The following is a 24,374-nucleotide window of genomic DNA, read 5'->3' on the forward strand; positions in this document are numbered from 1 at the left end:
AGTTTTAAGGGAACTTTTATAAGATGTGGGCACTTTATTTATTTTTTTTATTTTACATTTGTTGACCGGGCTAGTCCAACTGGATACATGTCCATTTTCAGTGAAGGCCCGGGGAGAAAAGCTCCAGGATCATGGTAAGTTAAACCAAATACAATGATGAAGTTAGAACAAGTAAATCAAGTAAATACAAATACAATGTTGTTGTTAGGACAGGTAAATACAGGTAAATACACTGACGCTTACAGGCCCAAATAAAGGAAGCAAGAGTGAAAATAATGTTTTAAGGAGGTAAGAATTAAACAGCTAGACAAACGGGCAAAATAGTGGCCTCTTGGGTTTATGGGTTAGGTAGAGGCTGAGAGAACCCTAGGTCAGGCCACTTTAAGGATGTAATTGCTGCTATTACTAAGTTTGTACTTTGGCTGTGTTGCTGCATATATGCTTATGCTATGGTAGGACAATTTTATTAACACTGAAGAAGAGTCTTTTACTTGAAAGCTTTGTTCTGCTATTTATGCTGTTTATGTCCTGAGCTATTAAACTATTTATCGAATGGTTTATTTGGACTGGTTTTTCCTTGTTTTCCATAGGAAAGAGGTACCAATTTCAGCTTGAACACAGCAGGCTAGCAGTTTGCTTCAGCTGCAGGTGGGTGACTGCTGTGGACATTATTTGTTCCTCAGACCACTCATCTTTTACACCAGATCCCTCTGATGTAGCACCTAAAGCCACTATGGACTGGGTTCAGCCACATCCTCTGTAGCTCCTGAGTGTCCCTTAAAATGGCAAGGCAGAGTCACTCTTCTTGGTTCTGGTAGACAGAACAGGAAGCACTTTCCTGTTTTGTCAGAATGTTGTACCCATCCCCAGGGAAGCTGCTGATACTACCTTTAGTTACACTGTTGGTCCTAAAGAAACAGAACATTTAACATGCATCTACTATTCCTCAAATTTCCTTGGAGAGGAGTAGGTTACTAGATCTGACACTGGGTTTAATTCAGACTATTGATTCTTCTTGTAAGGTGTTTTATGATAATGGAAAGAGGGATGTCTGTTTTTAAGATTCTGAATTTGGACTAGAAGATGAAGGGACAGATGAGTTTTTTTCCACAGATTTCTGATTAAGACTCAAAAGAGAGCAGTTTCTGATTCTTCATGGTGCGGGCTCTCTTTCTCTGAGACTATTTCCAGAATGTGCTAGCATTTTCAGTGAGAGAACACTGAGGTTTCTCAGTCCCTCAGAAAATACTATTCGTTGTTAAAGACAAAATTTCTAGAACCTTCACCCATTCCTCCACTTCTGTCGGCTTTGGAAGGTGTGTATTACTGCCTTGTCACTTTCAGTTTTCCTGATAGTCTGCCAGCTACCTCTTAAAAAGGAAAACATGTGTAAAGGTCCTCAGTCCTTTTTTATACATTCTTCCTAAACTTGACCCAGCAGCTATAGCTTTCGTTAATCGTACAGTAGCTAAACATTTAGTTAATTCCAATCTTAGTCTTTCTGATAAGGATGGGAAGACTATTGATAAGTATGGGAAAAAATGTTTATTTTCATAATTTTTGAATTGTCCGGTTCATATGTTAAAGTTTATTCTGACTAATTATGAAAGTAGGAGAAATATTTTGCATGCATTTTCTTTCTGTGATGAAAAATCTGCTCTGAATAATTTACTTCCTATCATTGTATAAGTCACTATTCATTGTTTACAGTGTGTGTATGACTTGATATTTCTTCCAGGTCTATAGCATGACCACCAATACTGTTTTGAAGAGGTTTGCCTAGTTGCATTCGCAAACCACTCGGATGATTTAAAATGGGGTTTTAAATTCTCCTTTGGCTAGATATTTAATTTTTTGTCCCTCTACTGCATTTATCAAAAGTGTCAAGAAAGGGGCAAGTTGATACAGGAACATTTCTTAAGATTTTTCTAAGGGAATCTGTAACAAAATAAATAGTCTGAACAAAATGTAGGTAAACAGAGCCATATAGTAAGGCTACTGCTGCAGTAATCAGTATGATGAACATAGTACAACTATGTAAGTAGACTTATCAAAATAGTAGATGTTCGAATGATCACTGCTGAATTAGCTGCTCCCTCCCAACCATCCCCCTTGTTTTCTGGTGTGTTTTTTATGCCAGGGTGTGGTTATTTCTTTTTTTTTGTTTGTTTTGTTTTGGTTCTTCCTAACATTGCCCTTTCAAGGCTCAGCCTCCCTCTGTCTGTTGTCAGGAAAGCTTTGAACAGCTTGGCGCCCATACTTCTCTTTCAGTTAGCTCAGATCAAGCTGCCAGGCAGTTTGGTTGTGTGGAAGTTGCCCAGAAACTTTGGAAGCTGTCCAGCTGTTATATCCTTGGCAGCTGTGATCACCCACATCTGCTGTTATGGTAAGTTTATTTACACTACTGTCCGGTAAGCATCTTGGTGGCCTGTCAGATGAAGTAGCTCCAGTGGTGTATGAACAACTGCTGGTGCCAGTACCTTCAATCTCTGCTAACCCTTGTCCCCTCCTTCCTTACACAGAGAATGGGATTCTGTGGTGGGAAGAAACAATAAAGCTCAACACATTTGTTTCTTTCTGTCAGGTGCTAACCGCAGACACTGCAGATGTCACCTGGGGGGGCTTGCTCAGTGGTATGAAGATCCAGAGAATTTGATGATAACAGACTGCTAAATAAATACATCATTGTAAAAGTAGATGATGGTTTTGCTGAGGGTCGTGTCATCTTTCAGACTCAACTGGTACCCAGGCCCCTGATGATAACATACCACAGTGACATGGTACATAACTAAACAAGAAGGCACACCCAGGGCCCCTGATGATACCACACCACAGTGACATAGTAGTAAACAAGGAGGTACTCATTCCTGTCTACTTTGCAGGCTATAGCTATGCAGGTTGTGCAGTTAGCACAGTAGGTGCACCTCAAACTTCTGGCTGAATATCTCCCAGTACAGGGCATCAGTGTACCCCTAAGCATGTTCTGTATGGATGCAAACAGGTAGAGGTTAATGGGGGGGGGTCCTAAATCTGACTTACAAATGGTGTATGCAAAAAGCAGTTTTTTTGCTTTGTTACAGAACAGGCTGCTGAGAAAGTTCTTCAGAAGAAAGCCTAGAGGACATATGCCTTCTTCTTTCCATGAACACATCTTTTTTATGCCTTCCCTCACTTACCCAACATCCCCAGGGTACTTCAGAAGATCGGGAGAATGGGCTATGGTTGAGCCTAATAGTTCCCTACTGACCCAACAGCAGAGCTTTTTCCTTGTTCTGAATACAGCCAGAGAAAACACATTCCTGCTGCCACAACAGATGGACCTGCTTACTCGAACAAAAGGTCCATCCTGCTGCCCAACCTGAATACACTGAATATGGCAGGCTAGCTGATTTAGTGTGCAGCCTTTCCAAAAGTTTGTATCCTAAGGACATCTTTTTTGTCTTGAATGAGGCTAGAAAAAAATAGCAATAGAAAATCCTACACAAAGGTTCTCACACTGTTGACTAAACATGAGACAGTAGCCTTTTTAAGCTACGCTGTCATTGGTCATCAGTTACCTTTTTGACCTTTTTAAACAAGGACTGTTCTATGCCTGTATAAAATTCATGCTTCAATTGTCTCAGCCTATCTACCCCTGAACTCACACTCTGTCTTGAAACTGTTCCAAAAGGGGGGAGACCACCCAGAAAGAAACAATCCCCCATTCCCAAGATCGTAATACTGTGTTGGAAAAAGTTACACTTCATCCCTTTGAGCCAGCTGCTTCAGCAATCATCAAGATGCTTACTTGGAAAATTGCTTTAGTGGTAGCACAAACATCATCCAGATGCATTTGTGAATTGCACCCTTTTTTCATTTTTCATAAGAACAGAGTTATTCACCTTAACTCCACCTTATGCCCAACGTTTTCTCTGCAGTATTCCTCAATAGGGCTATAAATCTTCTAGTGTTTTTTCCCATCTCGACAGAATAAGGACGAGCTTAGGCAGTTCAGGTTTTACATAGAACAAAGACACAAATGAAATCAGGCCAGCTGTTTTTGGCCTTTGCAAAAAGGAAGGAGGGAAAAACCTGTTAACGCACTATCTCTAAATGGAAAATTAAATTGAATTTCTTTGTTTTGCTTTTATCTGAGGAAACCAGTACCTGCCAGAATCAGACCCCACTCCACCAGGGCTACAGCTGCTACTACAGCCTTTCTTAGAGGCGTATCGGTATTGACCATCCTAAAAACAGTAATATGGTCCTGTGTCCACACCTTTACCAAACACTACAATCAGGGGCTTTGTCCAGGGTCAAGGCAGGATTTGTATCCACCATCCTCCTGTGACTGATTTATCTTGGACCAGCCTCCCAACTCCCGTTAGATCTGGGAGTCATTCCAAGTGCCATTACTGCAACATTGAACTACAAAGGACATAGTACAGTTGTGTTAGGTATGTACCATAAATGTAGATATTCAAGTAGATTCACAGTTGTAGTACCAGTTCCTTCTCTCTACCTAAGGTTGGGTTGGGTGCCCTAAATTATTCTTCCCTTCTGTTCACCAACCATGTAAGACTCCATGGTTATCCCCCTCTCAGAATGTGGGACAAATATGGGCAGGTTATGCTCCAATATCTAGGAGAGTGTAAAGACAGACTTGGGAAGAAAGATATCCAAATGGTACTAGCCAACTACCTTTTGTACCACTGACATCCTGACATTGGAAAAGGAGAGTGCAAGGCTGTGGGGAAAGGCGAGATCTCTGGTATTTGGGCTGGCTTCTGGCTTCTGCAGACAGGAAATGCCAAGAGATAATTCAGCAATAATGAATCAAATTGAACATATATGTGTGTGTGTGTGTATATATATATATATATATATATATGGGTCTACTTGATATGGCCGAAATTTCAAACCATATGATCGACATTTTAAATCTTGACCATATAAGTAAAACACAAACTTAACTTAATGCTGCTAGCAGGGGGGGAAAATACCCCCTGCACCCCCTGTGGGGGGCTCTGCCCGTCACACCTCCCGTAACTTAAATATACCAACTCCGAGATCACACTACAGTGCGGAAGTGGAAATCTTTCCATTCTGCACTGTAGCGTGATGCCGGTTCCCCATGGTCGACATTTCAAATGTCAATCATATGGTCTCTTCCATATGAATGTCGACATTTTGAAATGTCGACCATTAGAAGGGGACCCATATGTATATATAGGTCTTTAGGGTAAGTGAATATATTATACAGCAATACTTTGTAATATATTTAATTGTTCTAATTACAGTAAATTCTCGGTTAACTGGCAGCCATGGGGATTGGTAGATGCCAGATAATTGTAGTTTCTGGTTGCTTGAAAGTTACTTTTAAAAATAGGCCTGACTAATACTGCACCTTATACTATTTATTTGGTTTGACTTGTTCTTAGGTTGGGGATTGAGGGAATTTATTCCTGTCTTTCTTTTTAAAACTCTAAAACTCTAAAAACTTAAGGTATGATCTGAAGTAGGGACTTCATTTGTTAGCAACCTGTGGGTCTTGGATCCGATATCGGATCTGAGCCGGCAACTTGTTTCATAGCTAATGGATCTGAGCTCCTGCCCTCACCCATAATCCCCTGCCAACCCTCCATGACCTCAGATCTAGTTTGCCGCGCTTGTGGATGGCTGGATTCCTTTGAGCTCTAGCGAAATCGTCAGTTAAGTCTGTTTTTCTTAGTCAACTTTTCTCAACTTTAAAATTAAAAAAGTGTGTAAGAGTTAGGTTCCCTGTAATATTTATTTTTTACTTAGTTTTCCCTCCCTTCGCTGGTCGTTAGTGAGTGTGTGTGTGTGTGTGTGTGTGTTTGTGTTTTTGGGGCCTGTGTGTTTTTGTAGCACTCCTTTTTCTTTAAAGTATGGCTGAGGCCCCAAAAGCCATTTTTTCTAAATGTACCGAGTGTGGCCATAAGCTCTCCCCGGCTGATGGCCACACTCGGTGCGTTCGGTGCCTTGGGGTTGAACACCTCACCTCAGGCTGTACCATTTGTGCAGCGTTCAACCCCAGGGCACTGAAAGAGCGGAGGTCGAAGCTGGTCCTGGCGGGACTTTTGCCCCCGGACTCGGCTCCGGCCTCTGCTGCTCCCATGGCACTACCACAGGCAGTGGTCATTGCCACTCCTGCCCCCCTTACTTCGGCCGGGACTCAAACTCCTGCTTAAGCACCAGAGGACAGGGAGGCTAGGAGGGAGAAATGGAGGGAGAAGCACCACAAACGGCGGGCCGAGGCCTCCGCTTCGGCCCCGCCAGCTAAGCGGGCTTCTCCCTCCACTGCTTCTAGGTCTCCTCCTCCTCGGCTCCGATCCCCTTGCTTCTCCCCAGGGCCCGAGGAGGAGGAGGCCCGATCTCCATTGAGGTCATCGTGGCGGCATTCCAGGCCTGCCTCGGTGGCCTCATCGAGATCAACTTTCAGCATGTCAGATGCAGACTTGGACCGGATGATGCGAAGATTCATCCAGGCCCAGCTGCAGATGGGAGTGCTCTTGCCTCCCCCCCTCTTCGGGGGGGAGCTCGACACCCTTTTTCATTCCAATTGCTCCTTCTCCGACCCGCTACCCGGGTTCGGAGCGTTTGGAGCCGAGCAGCGTCGGAGCCGGGGGTGGGTTGGCGCTGACAGTACTTGATACTTTGGATCCGACCTTGCCCTCGAGTCTGTCGGATCCGATCTCTCGGAGCCGTGGTCCGAGCTTTGGATCCGAGGGATTCAGTGTGCCTTCAGCTCCGTCCAGGTCGGAGCGCACTGGTCCTTCGGATCCGATGGTCTCGGCGCCGGTTCCGATCCCTTCATCGGATCCGAGTGGGAACCGGCTCTCGGAACCCAGGGAGAGCAGTTCCCCCTCGGCCTTCGATGTAGTGGAGAGGGCTCTGTCGAGAGCATCCGGACCCCCGGCCCTTGTCTCGGCTCCACCCTGCACTCCCTCTTTGCTGGGCCAGGCTTCCATCACCCGGCCTCAGGGACAGCCTGCTTCGATGTCCCAGGTTGTTCCATTGGAACAGGATGTTGCTGGCAAGACCTCCTCGGACAGCCCCCCCGAGGAAGTGCCCCGCAAGCACAAGTGCAAGAGGAGGCACGTGGACTCCCCTGAGTCCTTAACTGAGGACATGGACTTGGATGACGGGGAAGGCTCCCCAGGATCACCCCCTGAGGATGTCTCCTTTGGAGACATCATGGAGATGCTGAGGATCAGAGGTGGGTGGTCTGCCCCCAAGGCTTCCTCCGACGAGTCCGTGTTTCTGGAGGCATTTGAAGGAGGCCCGTCTACCTCTTGGGTGTCCCCTCCGGCTGACCCCTTGGTGGACCTTATTACCACCAGGGCGTGGAAGGACCCGGACACCATGGAGCCAATACCCAAACGCCTGGACAGGATATTAAGCCCCCCCCGCAGACCGGTCACACTGGAACAAAGGTCCCCCCGTAGATGCCATGTTGACGGCGGCAGCCACAAAGAGGGAACTAGCTCAGGAGAGTCCCTCAGTCCATCCACCGAGCAAGGAGTCCCGCTCGATGGACCGCTTAGGGAAGCGAGTTTTTGGTTTAGCGACCTTTTCGATAAGGTCTCTGAACTATATGGCACATGTCATCAGGATGCAGCGGGATCTTATCAAAGAATACGCTGCCTCCCCCCTGAGTCCATGTCGGCGGAGGACAAACAATTGTACTCCACCCGAATGGCCACTCTGAGATCCATTTCTAATACCTCTATGCGGCTATTGTCCCACGCCGCCAAGGGAGCCGCTAGAGCTAGCGGAGTGGGCCTAGTCATGAGATGTCAGGCCTGACTCCGTCATTGTGACTTTGCAGAGCCCTTTAAAGCATCCTTTGCTAACACCCCTTTCGATGGTTCTGCCCTGTTTGGCAAAACGGTTCGCGAGACACTTGTCCAGAGCGAGAAGGACGGGAAGACGTTGTCTGCCGTCGGAGTCCACTTCTCTGCTCCCCAGCGGTCCTTTTCGAAGAACCAAAAGGGTCGGAAGAAGATGTGGTTCCGGAAATCGCAACATTCCCAACCCGCTCCGGACAACCAGTCCTTCCGTGGCAGAGGAGGACAGGGAGGACGCCGCCCCAGGGGCAGAGGGGCTCCGAGGAACTTTGGGTCCAGAGAACCTTTCTCTGACCGGCCCACGCAGCAGCCCTGAAGGGTTGCCCGACTGCTCCACTCTGGAGGCAGTCAGGGGGTGCTTCTTGGAGCACCTAGCGGCATGGGAGTCCATCACAACAGACTGCTGGGTGCTTCGAGTTATATCCAGAGGATACAAAATCCCATTACTTCATGTCCCCAAATTCAAGAACCTCCCCGATGTACCACCCGATCAGAGGGAGGCTGCAGCCGCAGAGATTCAGCAGCTGCTAAGAAAAAGAGCCATCCAGCCCGTCCCCCAAGACCAGCTCGGATTAGGGTTCTACTCCAGGTTCTTTTTGGTGCCAAAAAAGACGAGGGACTTGAAACCGATTCTAGACCTGTCCCGTTTGAACCTGTCGGTAACCAAGGAAAAATTCCGAATGGTCACTCTTCAATCTATTCTTCCCCTTCTAAGGGAGAACGATTGGATATGATCTATAGACCTCAAGGATGCATACTACCACATTCTAATGGACAGACGATCCAGGAGGTTCCTCAGCTTCCGGCTGGGAGACAGTCACTACCAGTTCAGGGTCCTTCCCTTTGGTCCCACCACAGCCCCCAGTGTGTTCACCAAGGTATTAGCAGTGATTGCGGCCCACCTGAGACTCCATGGAATACAGGTCTTTCCGTACCTGGACGACTGGCTCCTGACCGCCCCAACAAGGCATCTACTTTTCTCAGCCAGAGATTTCTTTCTCCATCTAGCCCCACAGTTAGGCATCACCATCAATGCCGACAAATCCTTTCTGGCCCCGACACAAGTCATAGTGTTCATAGGAGCCAGAATAGACACCAGAGATCTACGAGCCTTCCTGACGTCGGAACGACTGCGGAATTTGCAACTCCATGTGCGGGCCATCCTCCAATCAGAGACCCCACCGGCGGAATTGGTCCTGAGGGCGCTGGGCTCCATGGCGGCAGCGATAACGCTCCTTCCATGCGCCCGTCTGAACATGTGGGTACTGCAGTGGACCCTTCTAGTACAATGGTCCTTTCTGTCCTTTCCTCTCCATCACCCCATTGCTATCAGCAAGGCTTGCAGGAGGGCTCTACTATGGTGGCTGCATGCTCCGGACCTCCATACGGGCCGACCCTTCTGCACCTCTCCCCCTCTCGCCACGGTGACCATGGACGCCTCCCGCCTCGGGTGGGGGGGGCATTATTTAGGCAGGACCGTCCAAGGCACGTGGAACGATACAGAGACCTCCCTGCATATCAACGTTCTGGAGATGAGAGCGGTGCTGTACGCGTTGCAAGCACTTCAGAATCTCCTCCCCGTAGGAACGATTGCAATTCAGTCGAACAACATGTCGGTTGTCTGGTACATCAACAAACAGGGGGGAACCAGGGTCTTACCCTCTATGCCGCAAAGCCATGAGAGTGTGGGAATGGACGATTTCCACCAACCGCTTTCTGATTGCAAAGCACATTCCGGGGCAGGCCAACATCCTAGCGGACAAACACAGCCGCACCCTTCTTACCCCATACGAGTGGTCTCTCAACCCACTAGTAGCGAAGCAGATATTCGCAATATGGGGGCAACCCTGCTGCGAACTTTTTGCCTCTCCATCAAACACCAAATGCGGCAATTTCTTCGCTCTGATTCCCCCTCCGGGGGAAACCCCAAGAGACGCTCTGGTGCATGCTTGTCCACCCAGTCTACTTTATGCCTATCCTCCTCTACCCCTCATGCTGCAGCTCTTACAGAAAGCCTCGCAGTTGGGGAGCAGGATGATCCTCATTGCCCCATTCTGGCCTCGGCAAATTTGGTTCCCTTACCTGTGGTCTCACCTAGTGAATCCCCCTTGGATTCTGGATCCCAATCCGGATCTAATCTCCCATCTGTCGGACTTACTGACCCCAAATCTGGACAATCTGAAGCTGACGGCTTGGTTGGTCCAGTTCCACTCCTAGTTAGGACTCCCAGTATCTCTTCACCAGTCAAAGCCATCCTTGCGGCAGCACATAAGCCCTCCACCAGGAAAGTGTACCGCAGTAAATGGAAACGTTTCTCCGTCTGGGCGGAGCATCATAATCTAGATCCCTTTACGGCTCCTCTTCCATCCATATTAGACTTCCTAACCGAACTTTTTCAGGAAGGCGCTAGTTGCTCAACTGTCAAAGTGCAATTGGCTGCCATCTCACATTATCATGTGGGACATGACACAGGGCCCTTGATGTCGGCCAAATTGTGTAAAACCTTTCTCAAGGGCACCTTTTTGCTTAGACCCCCTATAAAAGAAGCCGTACCACCTTGGGATCTTTCACTAGTTCTTCAAGCCTTGACTGCTCCATCTTTTAAACCTGCTGCTTCAGTAGATCTCAAATTCTTGTCCTGGAAAACAGCATTCCTTGTAGCCATTACTTCAGCGAAAAGAGTTTCGGAGCTTCAAGCTCTTTCTGTGAAATCTCCTTATTTGATCTTTCACCCGGACAGAGTGTACCTCAGGACCAATCCCTCCTTCCTTCCCAAAATAGCATCAGAAACCAATATAAATCAATCCATAAATTTACCAGTCTTCTTTCCTAAATATCAGAATAAAGCAGAGTACAAGCTGCACTCATTAGATGTTCATAGGCAGCTAAGTTTTTATACTCATAGAACAGCTGGTCACAGGCAATCCGACCAGCTGTTCATTTCCTTTGCCAAATTTAATTTGGGGAAAGCAATATCAAAAATCTCTCTGTCACGCTGGATTTCCCAATGCATCCTGTTAGCGTACCAAGCTTCTGGGAGACCCGCACCTGAAGGAGTTCGCGCACATTCCACTCGTTCCATCTCTACTTCTGCGGCCTCCAAATCTAGAGTTCCATTGGATGATATTTGTTCGGCAGCCACTTGGGCCTCATCTCATACCTTTATTAACCACTACAAACTGGACGTGATTTCTAGAGGGAGAGCATCCTTTGGCACTGCGGTGCTCCGCAATATCCTTCCATGATGGCCACCCAAGATTCAGGTAGCTGGGGACTCTGTCCCACAGGTTGCTGACAGATGAAGTCCCTACTTCAGATTAAGAAGTTATGTACTCACCATAACGTTCCATCTGAGTAGGTAGCTTCATTTGTCTGCAACCACCCCCCCCTCCTTCCCCCTGGCCTTCAGTGGATCTATGTGAGGTGGAATACCCTTTTTGGGTACATATTGAGGGGCAAACTTGATCTGAGGTCATGGAGGGTTGGCAGGGGATTATGGGTGAGGGGAGGAGCTAGGAGCTCGGATCCATTAGCTATGAAACAAGTTGCCGGCTCGGATCTGATATCGGATCCAAGACCCACAGGTTGCAGACAAATGAAGCTACCTACTCAGATGGAACGTTATGGTGAGTACATAACTTCTTATTTCTGCGGGTCTATATTAAATCATCGAAGTGTTAATACTTCGAATGGTCTAATATCGAACCGACAACAGCGAAAGTTGAAAATAGTGAAGCTGCAGATAACTGAATTTTTTCCTCGGGAAAGAATCCGGTTGTCCGTTGCTGTGGCTTTGCTATTTTCAGCACTGTGGTGGAAAGTTATGGGTTGGGTTCAGGTAAGAGTACGATTGTGCGGACGTTAGGGTTAGGGCGCGGGTTAGGTGAGTTAGGGTTAGGGTGCAGGTGAGGTGGGTGTGCGATAGTGACAGACTTTAGGGTTAGGGCAGGATAGGTGAGTGTGCGATAGTGACAGACCTTAGGGTTAGGGTTTGCGTAAAGGTAAGTGGATAGATAGTAGTGTATGTACAGTTTAGTGTGGGGTTAGGTGTAGGATTTTAAGTGTATATGTATGGATTGCTGTTTGTTTGGTGTGCTTGTGTTGTGTGTGTGTTTCTCGGACCAGTGCATTTTTTCCCCAGGGAAAAAAATTGCTGTTCTGAGCTTTCGATGTTTGTAGATTTCGTGGTTAGAACTTCGATGTTGTTGTATTCGATGATGAGCTGTTTAGTTGAATTGATATAGACCCGTTTCTGCGGGGGGGGGGGGACAAAAAGTGCAACACATGAAAATTGTACTGTATTTCTTTGATTTTTTTTTTTTCCTGGTTGCCTGAAAGCTCTTGTTGCTTGAGTTCTGGTTAACAAAGTGATGTTAAGTTGTCTATCTCGCCTTCATTCTTGCTGGATGGGTTCGGAGCCGAACCTCGGCTCCGACTCGGCCACTTTAAAAGCTCGAGAGCTAGTTCCACCGGCTCGAGGATCCCCTATATCCCACAATGCTAGGCGGTAACTCCGCAGATCTCGTTTGCCGCTATAGCGATCGAGGTGCGTTTCAACCGGCTCGTCAGGTTAGTTTTAAGTATCTAGTTAGTATCTTAGATAAACTTCCCCTTTTAAGTTAGTTTCTTCATAGTTATATAAAATAAGTAGTTTCCATCCCTTTCCAGTAAAATTTTCCCATTTTTTTCCTGTAACTCACTAGAGTTTTTCCCTTGGGCCTTAGGCCCAGTCCCTCCCTTCCTAGCAGTTGGAGTGACTGTGTTTGTAGGGATTTAATTTCTAAAGTACTTGTATTTTAATTTAAGTTTAATTTAATTTCTGATAACTGTAATCGGTGTGTGTGTGTGTTTGTGTGGTTACACTTTTTCTACTTTAGACATGTCTAAGGATTCAAAGGTCTCAGGCTTTAAGAAGTGTGACTCGTGCTGTCAGAAGATGCCTCTGACAGACGGTCACACTTCTTGTGTGTACTGCCTGGGACCTTTGCACCTGCAGGACTCATGTGCTGTTTGCCATGGCTTCAGCCCTAGAGTCCTGCAGGAGCGTAAAAATAAGCTCATTCTAAGGGGCTTATTGAAGCCTGAGGGTCCCCCGACTCAGTCTTCGGGGAAACCCTCGAAGCCTACCAGACCATCGGCTCCGGTATCTGAGTCGTCTTCTGGGGCTTCGAAGGCTGTTCGAACATCGGCTCCGGCCGGAGCCGATTGATGCTTGAACTCATGTACCTGCTATTTCCTCGGCTCCGGCCGGAGCCGAGGCAGACACCGGTGAGTCGGCTCCGATCAGATTGTCGGAACCGACCAGAAAAAGGTCCCGGTCACCATCTATCGGCTCCGTTCATTCGGCTCCAGCATCACCATTGCTGTCTGAACGGAGCCATAGATCTCACTCCTCTAGGTCGTCGAGACTTTCGGATCATGACCTTCAGAGGGTAGTGAGTCGACTTCTTAAGTCCGAGGCACTGGCCCAGATGCTTCAAAGCCAGACTCAACAGTCGATGGCCAATCCCATCACTCAGAATTTTCCTCCTCCGACTCCTTTGAGTTCGGAGCCGGGGCGGCTCGGACCCGAGACTGTGGTGGCGTCGGAACCGATACCGTTGTCTTCGGTACCGTCTTCTGCTCCGATTTCTTCCTTGGAGGAATCTCGGCGCTGGATTTCCCTCGTCGGCTCCGAGGGGGCGAGTGGCATTGGACCCTTGTCCGACCCCGCTCTCCCTCTCGGTGCTTCGGCTCTGGTGAGTTCGGCTCCGACATCGGCCTCGGAGCCATCACTGTCGGTGCCGGGGGAGGTTTTCAGCTTTTCGGAGCGGAGATCTCTGGCCCTGCCTGACAGGGGTGCCTCCGAGGTCATGAGGAGCGTGTTAGAACCCGGTTCAACCCCACAGTCGGCTCCATCTGCCCCTCCCTCCATGGTGCCTCCGGTGATTTCTACTCACTCCCTCATCCCGGATCGCAGAGAGCCAGCTCCTCAAGTATCCCCAGTGGGGATCTCCTCCTCTTCCGAGGCTTCTCCTGACCCGGTAGGAGAGCCTCCTAGGAAAAGGCAGTGCAAGAGGAAGCACATCGACTCCCCTGAGTCTGTCACCTCTGACACCGATTTAGAGGATTCTGAAGGTTCCCCTCGTTCCTCCTCTGAAGATGTCTCTTTTGCAGACATCCTCGAGATCTTAAAACAGAGGGGGAATTGGCCAGCCCTCAACCCTTCAGAGGATGAATCGGTGTATCTTGAGGTGTTTGGCTCTCGCCCTTCCACCTCCTGGGTGTCCCCTCCTTTTGACCCCCTTATGCAGGTGGTGGCAAAGAAGGCCCGGATGGCTCCTGACTCTGTGGGCCCCTCCCCCAGGAGACCTTCAAAGTTTATCACTGCCCCCAAGGACAAAGAATTTTTGACTAAAGGCATCTCTGTGGATGCTATGGTGGTGGCTGCAGCCAACAAGAAGGAGCTAGCTGATCCTTCAGTACCTGTCCATCCTCCTAACAAGGAGTCTAGGACTATGGACAGGTACGGGAAGCGGATGTTCTCGTCAGCGACCTTTTCTATGAGCTCGCTGAACTACCTATGTCATTTCACTCGTCTCCAGAGAGATTTGATCAAGGAAGCGAGTGAAATGTTAAAGGATCCAACAGCTGCGGGTTTTCAGGATAGCATGAACTCTCAACTGGCTACCCTCAACTCAATAGTTAACTCCTCCATGCGCCTCCTTTCATATGCGGCGGATGGAGCGAGTAGAGTGGCAGGTACAGGTGTGGCCTTACGTCGGCACGCCTGGATGCGGCTATGTAATTTTGCGGACCCTTTCAAGGCGTCCTTCACTAACTCCCCATTTGATGGATCATCCCTTTTTGGTCCTCAAGTGAAGGAAACTCTGACTAGGTGCGAGACTGAAGGCAAGACTCTCTCTGCCGTGGGAGTCCATTTTTCTACTCCTTCTAGGCCTTACCCCAAAGGCCAGAAGGGGGGAAAGATGTGGTTCCGCAAACAATCTCAAGGAGCTTTGCCTGACGCACAGAGTCGGTTCCCCTCTAGAGGCAGAGGGGGGGAACAATAATGGTAGACGCCGCCCTACAGGCAGAGGGGGCCCGCAGAATCAGGGCAGTCGAGAAACCTTCTCCGACAAGCCCTTTCAGCATCCCTGAGGTGTTGCCCGACTGTCCACCTTCGGAGGCAGTCGGGGGAAGACTATCTCTGTACCCAGAAGCCTGGCAATCCCTAACTCAAGACAAGTGGGTACAGTCCATCATTTCCGAAGGCTATACAATCCCATTCTTTCGCATTCCAAAGCAATCAAAAAAATCCTTTCCAGATGTTCCACCCAATCAAAGGGAGCAAGCAGAGCTAGAGATATCAAAGCTGCTTGCAAAAAGAGCCATTCAACCAGTTCCAGCAGACCAACAAGAGTCCAGAATCTACTCCAAATTCTTTTTGGTTCCAAAGAAAACAGGGGACTGGAGACCCATTTTGGATCTCAGCAACTTGAACAAGTCTGTCAAGAAAACAAAATTTCGGATGGTCATGCTGCAGTCCATTCTACCCCTTTTGGGGCGGGACAACTGGATGTGCTCTATAGATCTCCAGGATGCGTACTACCACATCAAAATGAGCAGGCGCTCCAGGAGATTCCTCCGCTTCAGGCTGGGAACCAGTCATTTCCAATTCAGGGCCCTGCCCTTTGGACTCACTACAGCCCCCAGAGTGTTTACCAAATGCATGGCAGTGGTCGCCTCTCATTTGAGATGTCAAGGATTCCAAGTGTTTCCGTATTTAGACGACTGGCTCCTTACAGCCCCCACCAAGCATCTTCTGCTTTGTGCCAGAGACTATACCTTTCACACATGTCAAGCATTAGGCATTTCAATAAATTACGAAAAGTCTGTCTTGTCGCCTTGTCGTGTTATTACCTTCATAGGTGCAAATCTAGACACAGTCAGCATGTCAGCCAGACTCACAGAGCAGAGAATAGCAGACATACACAGACAAGTCTCTCTTGTCTTGCAAAGCAACAAAATCAAAGTCAGACTGGTCCTGAAGGTCTTAGGGATAATGGCGGCTGCTATCCCTCTTCTTCCTTTAGCCAGATTCCACATGAGAATCTTACAATGGATGCTCTTCACACAGTGGTCGTACCAACAACTTCCAATGTCCCATTCCATTGCGATAACACAATCGTGCAGGAATCATCTTTCTTGGTGGATCAAATCCCCCCAGCTCTTCCTAGGAAGACCCTTTGTTCCCTCGCCTCCGGTTGCTACACTGACAACGGACGCCTCCCTGATCGGGTGGGGGGGCATTACCAGGGCAGGATGGTCCAGGGCATATGGCAACCTTTCGAACGCCACTTGCACATAAATGTCCTAGAGATGAGAGCAGTGCTTCTAGCGTTGCAAGCCCTTCAAGACTCTCTTCCCAAAGGAACTGTAGCAATTCAGACAGACAGTATGTCTGTAGTGTGGTACATCAACAAACAAGGCGGAACCAGATCCTACCCCCTATGTCGAGAGGCACTCAGACTGTGGCAATGGGCGATTTCTTCTCAGCGGTTTCTGTTAGCAACGCACATTCCCGGGAAGTCCAATGTGATTGCGGACAAACTGAGCAGAGCTATTCTCATGCCTCACGAGTGGTCTCTGAAGAATTCAGTGTTGGACAAAGTCTTTCGAAAGTGGGGCCGACCTTGCTGCAACCTTTTCGCTACTCCTGAAAACAGCAAGTGCGACGATTATTTCACCCTCTTTCCCCAACCAGGCCATCCCAGCAGAGACGCTCTAGTTCACGATTGGCCCCGGGGACTTCTGTATGCTTTTCCTCCCTTTCCTCTGATATCTCAACTAATACAGAAAGCCATCGCTCAGAAAGCTTGAAAGCTTCCATGATCCTCATTGCCCCTTACTGGCCTCGACAGGTTTGGTTCCCATTTCTTCACCGTTACCTGTTGGAGCAACCCTGGCATCTGGACCCAGTTCCAGACCTCTTGACCCATCAGTCGGGTCAGTTGCACCGCTCCCTCCCTTCTCTGAACCTCACAGCATGGTTTCTCCAATTCCAACTCTAGCCAGGCTTCCTCTAATATCTCACTCAGTTCGAGATATTCTAATAGCCTCTCATAAATCTTCCACTCTGAAGATTTATCATAGTAAATGGAAACGTTTTTTTCCTATTGGGCGCATTCAAAGGACATAGATCCTTTCACTGCTTCCATTCAATCAGTTCTAGATTTTCTAGCCGAACTTTTCCACTCAGGTTCATCTCCTTCTACCATCAAGGTTCAATTGGCAGCTATATCTAACTTTCATGTTGGAGTCTCAGAGTCCTCCATTATGTCTGACAAACTCTGCAAAGCCTTTTTAAAGGGAGTTTTCCTCCTCAAACCACCTATCAGGGACCCTCCTCCTCTATGGGATCTCAACTTGGTTCTGACATCTTTGATTCTTCTCCCCTTTGAACCTGCGGCTTCATGCTCAATGAAATTGCTATCTTGGAAAACACTCTTTTTGGTAGCTATTACTTCAGCCAGAAGAGTCTCTGAAATTCATGTTCTGTGTAGTCAATCCCCTTATCTTTTGTTTCATAAGGATAGGGTGTCCTTACGTACCAACCCATCCTTTTTGCCTAAGGTAGCTTCACAGACAAATTTGAATCAAACCATTGATCTTCCTGTGTTCTTCCCTAACTATTCGAACAGATCGGAACAAAAATTACATTGGCTAGACGTTCATCGCCAACTTAGGTACTATTTAGACAGGACCAAACAATTTAGGAAGTCTGATCAACTGTTTGTTTCCTATGCAGAATGCAAAATGGGCCTTCCAGTGTCTAAGGTATCTCTTTCTAGATGGCTTACTTCTTTGATTACCTTTGTGTATGAGATCAGACATCAACATTTGCCAACCAAACCCAGGGCTCATTCAACTAGAGCTTTAGCTACATCTATAGCTTTCTAAGACAGACTGCCTATTGATTCAATTTGTGCTGCAGCTACTTGGGCTTCTCCCCATACCTTCATTTCTCATTATAAGTTGGACTTAGCCTCTAGAGACCGAGCCAACTTTGGTTCCACTGTACTCAAGAGTCTGTTCCGATAGGCCACCCGGGACAAGGTGCTAGGGACGCGGTCCCATCCAGCAAGAATGAAGGCGAGATAGACAACTTAACATTTAGAAGTTATGTACCTACCATAACGTTCCATGTTAGTTGTCTTCTTCTCGCCTTCTTTCTTGCGTCCCACCCTCCTTCCCCCTAGCCTGGTTAGACCTAGAGGAGTTTGTTTTGTGACCTTTATCCTTTCTACCACCTCTATATATATGTAGATATATATATATATATATATATATATATATATATATATATATATATATATATATATATATATTTCCTCAGTCAGGTTTAGGACACCCTTTAGTCAGCCTATAGAGGTGGATTATCCCTTTTCTTCCATATTATGGAATTTTCCTAGCTTGGCCTAGCTTACAAACGAGATCTGAGGAGTTACCGCCTAGCATTGTGGGATATAGGGGATCCTCGAGCCGGTGGAACTAGCTCTCGAGCTTTTAAAGTGGCCAAGTCGGAGCCGAGGTTCGGCTCCGAACCCATCCAGCAAGAAAGAAGGCGAGAAGAAGACAACTAACATGGAACGTTATGGTAGGTACATAACTTCTAATTTACTGTACACAGTATAATTTTGGCAACCATGTATTTTCTTTATTCATTTTAAACATTGAGTTTTTGTTTAAATAAACAGGTGTACAAGAAACTGCTTGTACCATTTTCTTCAGTCCATCATTCAAAAGTTAATGTTTTGTTTTTTTCTTTCTGAAGGCTCAAAAGTTACTCTTACATATACCACTTTATATTTAAAAAAATCAGTCATAATGAAAAAATGCTAATTTGAATAACGTATGTGCACTATAGTGCTTTTTCAGACACAGAGTTGGTATATTTAATTTAAGACATGAGATTGGCAACAATGTTTCCTACTGTGGAAGGCATCTGTTCCTTTTCCTTCAGTATTTTGGTTTTGAAAAGACTGGTTTCAAATAGTATTGTTAATAAAAAATTTTTCTGCCTTTCCAAATGAATCTACACCAAAGCGCATCTCTGTACATAACGATTCATAATTATTTGCTAAATAATGTGTATTGTTTTTCCTAGATCACAAAAGAAAACAGAGACAGCATTTTAGAAGAAATTGTAACAACGGTGCAGAACTGCAGAAAATGAGTCTTGGATATGCGTACATAAATTCAGCCTCTTAAAAGAACATATGTAATTAGCAGTCGACTACCATTATGTCTTTACTGGGAAATGGCGATTCTGATTGTAAATAGTTAATTATTTGTGTTGCTTACAAGAGATGAAGGAATTTCAGGCCATCAGACATCTGGTTTATTGTAGGTACAGTCATTGCAGAGAGATGAAGCAGTTTATGGTAACTTGCGTGCTACAATTTTAAGGATGGGTTAACTATTAAATTGTCAGGTTAATATCCTGACATTTATTTAGTTTATTTCATTTCAAATGGCTCATAAGTTGGTAATATGACTCTTCCATTTATTGTTACCAAAACACTTGATTTCATATTTTGGATAGACTTTATAGTAGTAAAAATCTTTAGGTCTTGGTGCATATCTCTGTCCACCTGATGTGTGGTCATTAACTGTTTTTATTTTGAAATCATATTTTTGTTCACGTGAGTAAAATGGTATTATCTAGACATACATGTGTAAAAGCCTGCCTGTGATGTTCACATCTTTCCTGTTAGTGTGATGATTTGAAGGTATTGAATTTACATTTGACTTTTTCACTGAATTTTTTTTATTCAAGATAGTTTGCAGCAAAAGAAGATTATGCTCATGGCATACTCGTTTCAATAGTGAATCACAATGCATTCTGTTGTAGTAAAAGTAATAACTGTACCACAGAATACTCAACCAGTTGTTAAGTTTAGTATCATAAATGGATTGTAAACACCTTCAGGAATTTATGTTCTCCTGGGCTGGGCCAGTCATTAAAAAGTGTCAATGTTTATTTAAATGTGTATGTTTGATTCATTATATGATGGCTACATGAAGAGTGACATTGCTAATTCTAATATTGTGAGTTGGGTTGATATAAAGAACAGTGCTACAAAACCACAGTACACATATTTTGTTTTCTGTGAAGGAGGAATTTTCTACCCCCTTTCCCATGTTGACAGACACCCCCATTAGTTATATTTAACTCCAGAGTCACTGCATCCCAAGGAAAATGCTGCAGTAACATTGGAATTTTGACAGCTGTCACAAGTGGCTGTGACAAATTAGATTTTGGGAATTGATCTTCAGCATACTGAAAAATCATTGTTTGATTTGTGTTTATGTCTAAGACATATTTAAAAAAACATCTTATCTGATGCTATACATGTCATTATTGATCACAGATGGGTCTTGGATCTGATTTCGGATCCGAGCCAGCAGTGTGAGCGACAGCTCCTGAGCTCGAGCTCCTCCCCTCCCAGGAACCCTAGCTGCCCATAATCCTCAGATCTCATTTGCTGCGAATCGTGATTAGATGCATCTTCAGAAGCTCAAGCAACAGCTGTTAGATAAGTGGTTTAAATCTGTTTTTTCCCCTTCTCCTTCTGTCTTTCTCTCTGGTGGTTAGTTTTTTTAGGCGAGTTTTAGTTTTACTCAAACCACTCCACTCCACACCTGTCCTTGAACAAGATATTATTGTAACCACAAAATAAGCCAGTGATATATAAAAAAACAATATATTGTGTAAAAACACAGTTCTGATCTTTCTAGTGCTTCGGCTCTGCTAGCCTAACTAGCAGAGCCGAAGCACTAGAGAGATCAGAACTGTATTTTTACACAATAAATATTTTTTTTTATATATTTATATATTGCTGGCTTATTTTGTGGTTGCAATAATAGATGTTCATCGTGTTTCACTGTTGCAGTCATGACTGTAGGGTTCTCCCCTGCCGGCAGGCAGTCCCAGGTTGGCCAGAATCCCAAAGTCTGGGTCCGGCGTCGGCTGTTCAACCATGCTCCCTGACGTCAGAGCGCCAGGAGTACAAAGCTGACAGCCGACGCCATCTTTTCCAGTCTTTCTTGCCGTGCGGTGATAGCAGTTCGCATTTGCCGGTCGGCGGACTCCTGACAAATTTCACTGATATACTTCGGTCCGAAGACTTTCTTCTCCACTCAAAGCTAAGTACCCCGTTGGGGAAACTTTTTTCTTGCTCCACTCCGATGTCAGAAAAAGTTAATAATTGTATTTCATGTGGGAAGCAAATACCTCATAAGGATTTTCATTCTTACTGCATTCCTTGCTTGGGCCCTGACCACGACGTAGCTAGTTGTCGGTTTTGTGCTAGATTTAATCAACGTACAATTAAGCGAAGGTACGATTTTGCTTTTCATTACTTCGGTAGGCGCTTTAACTACAAAATGTCGTCGGATAGGAGTTCATAAACGTCGCAAGGATAAAGACAGGCCTCCGAGGTCCAAATCTGATGATAGCGCACAAGCGGAGCCAACTTCAGGTTCGGCCATCGTCAGTGAGGCGCTTTTGCAGCCCCTGTCGTCGGCCATTTCAGAACCGACGGCCGAAACGGACTCTCATGAGGAGCCAACCAGGCCTTTAAATATTTCTGTTGCAGGACCTTCGGACAATGCTCCTTCGGATGGGTCCGGAGCCGCTGTGCAGGTACCGGCTTCCGAAGGGGTTTTCAGGCCTACTCAGCTACTAATAAAGGCAAAGCCAAAGACAAAGGCAAAGACTCCTTCAAAATCAAAGACTTCTACACAGGCCTCTTCTGAACCAGCTCCCAAGTCACAGAAACAGTTACTCAAGATGGCGGAGGATTTACTTACTATGATTAAGGGTTCTCATCCCCCTCCAGACAAAAGGCCAAGGCAGGATGCTTCTTATGATTCCTCTGATCAGGCTTCTGTTTCCTCAGTTTCTTCTTCTGATCAGGAATTTTCTTTCCCTCCTTATGAGGATTCTGATGCTGAAGAATCCATTCCTTCAGCTTCTCCCCCTGAGGATTTCTCTTTTGGGGAAACTTTGCATGAAATGAGGGAACATTTCCACTGGGAAGGACAGGAGTATTCGGAATCCAAGAAAAGGCTGAGGGAATTTCTTCTTCTTCCCCAACATAGACCCCTGGCTATTCCTCCTGTTTTGGATATTGTGGATGATGCCTTTTCGGAGGCTAACTTAACCCCTGACTCTTTTCCTCCTGCTCCTGTGAAGCCTGATAGATATTACAGGGTTCCTGATTCCCATCAGTTTTTATACAAGAACCCTTCTGCTGACCCTGAAACCATTTCTCAGGGTCCTAAGGGAGCTAAAGCCACTTCTGCCAAAAATCCTACTCCTACTGAAAAGGATTCTCGCTCCTTAGATAGATGGGGCAAAAAGGTGTACACTTCTGCCACTTTGTCCATTAGGGCTTTAAACTGTCAGTTTCATATGTTTAAATACCAGCAATTTCTATTGTCTGTCTTAAAACAAAAGCTTACTTGCATTTCTGCCTGTGCAGAGGATAAGGAATTACATGACTTATTACATGCCACTGAACAAGTTGGGAAGCATGGTTTACACTGTGGATTTGATGCCTTGGAGGCTTCATGTAGGGCTGCGGCCTCTGGCACAGTCATTATGAGGCATGCATGGCTAAAGGAACAAAATTTGCCTGAACAGGTAAAGGCAAAATTATTGGATGCTCCTGTTCAGCCTAATGTTTTGTTTGGATCGAAAGCTGAAGGAGGTGATTAAAAAGATGGAGGATAAGGCGAAATCAATGCAAACAGTTAAAGATTTCTTACAAGTACAGCCTCCTAGATTTAGCAGGAATTGGCCTTCAAAAAATTGGTCCTTTCCCACTTCAGGCAGGCCTCAGAGGGGTAGATACAGACGTTCCAGAGGGAGGCCTCAATCACAAGCTGCTTATAGACCAAGACAGTGGACTGCTTCCACCCCTAGGGGAGGAGAGGACAGGTCACAATCTCAAAGGAAACAAACTCAATGACTCCCTCTGTGGGGCTACAGGAACTTCTTCCCTGGAAGCCCCTCTTGGAGGAAAACTCTCTCTTTTTTATCAAAATTGGACTCAAATAACCCAAGACAAATGGGTTTTGAATGTGGTTTTAAGGGGTTACAAATTCCATTTTCATACCTTGCCAAGGCCAAGCGGGTGGCCAGACCTTCCAAAACATCAGTGGACGGAGGCCTTAAACCAGATGAAAGCTCTTTTGACTATGAATGCCATAGAGCTGGTTCCTCTTTCAGAGATGGGAAAAGGGTTTTATTCAAGGCTCTTTCTAGTCCCAAGGAAGCAAAACTCATGGAGACCCATTCTGGATCTGTCAGTCTTGAACACCTTTCTAGAGGTTCCAAAATTCAAGATGCTTACTCTACAGCAGCTACTTCCAATGCTGTCCAAGAATGCATGGATGGTAACTTTGGATTTAAAGGAGGCATATTTACACATTCCCATCAGGCAGGATCGCAGAAAATACCTCAGGTTCAAAGCCGGATCGAGGCACTTTCAATTCTCTACGCTACCCTTTGGATTATCTACTGCGCCCAGGGTCTTCACCAAATGCCTGGCTCCAGTAGTAGCTTACTGCAGACTAAAGGGAATTCAAATTTACCCTTATCTGGACGATTGTCTCATTCAGGCAGACAGCAAGGATGTCTTACTCCAGCATCTAGAATTTGTACAGAACCTCCTCAAATTCCTGGGATTTTCTGTAAACATAAAAAAGTCAAATTTGACACCATCGCAACAGATAACTTTTCTGGGTGCACTTCTAAACACCACAACCCAGATGGCATTTCTGACATCCGAAAAACAGTTACAGCTGGCTTCAACTTTCAGAACTTTGGCAACTTCAACTCATCTATCTGCAAGGAAATTCCTGCAGGCTTTGGGTTACATGGCCTCCTGCATCCTTCTCGTGCCATATGCAAGACTACACATGAGGAAAATACAGTGGTACCTAAAAGTGTATGGTCTCAGCATTGCCACAGTTTAGACATACTGATCTCCGTTCTTCCTTGCCTTCAAAAGGAATTTCTTTGGTGGTCCAGGGCATGTGCTCTAAACAAAGGGAAGCCCTTCCGTCTGCCTCCTGCCTCTCAGATTCTAACCACGGACGCCTCGGATTATGCTTGGGGAGCCCATTTTCGGGGCAGTTGTTTGCAGGGCCTTTGGACAAAGGATCAGAAGCACCTGCATATCAACTTAAAGGAAATGTTAGCCGTGCAGAAAGCTCTATTGGCCTTCAGGAATCTTTTACAACCAGGACAACTGTTAATACGGACAGACAACACCACAGATATGTGGTACATAAACAAGCAAGGGGGATCTCATTCATACCCCCTTTGCAGACTAGCCATGGATCTATGGGACACAGCTCTATCTTGCAATCTGGATCTTCAGGCTCAGTTTCTACCAGGGAAACAAAACTTCCTGGCAGACAGTCTGAGCAGACATCTTTCGGATCCACACGAGTGGATGCTGGACACCA

The 24,374-nt window shown here is 46.1% G+C and overlaps 1 protein-coding gene across 4 annotated transcripts in view; it reads left to right on the forward strand.

The window, feature by feature from the left end:
• NTPCR (nucleoside-triphosphatase, cancer-related) overlaps positions 1–19,875 on the forward strand; it is a 473,959-nt gene extending 454,084 nt beyond the window's left edge. For 2 of the 4 annotated variants that reach the window (XM_044076973.1, XM_044076992.1), the window contains one exon: positions 19,000–19,875. Coding sequence is in view for 1 of the 4 variants with exons in the window: in XM_044076992.1 (XP_043932927.1) it covers positions 19,000–19,068 (69 nt within the window). In the remaining 3 variants the exon portion in view is untranslated. The remainder of the gene's footprint in view (positions 1–18,999) is intronic. The other 2 variants (XM_044076963.1, XM_044076984.1) reach the window with 2 other exon arrangements.
• Positions 19,876–24,374: the final 4,499 nt, after the last annotated feature.

Source organism: Protopterus annectens, chromosome 1.part1, assembly GCF_019279795.1.
Source record: "Protopterus annectens isolate FY-2018-M chromosome 1.part1, PAN1.0, whole genome shotgun sequence".
Taxonomy (NCBI): Eukaryota; Metazoa; Chordata; order Ceratodontiformes; family Protopteridae; genus Protopterus; species Protopterus annectens.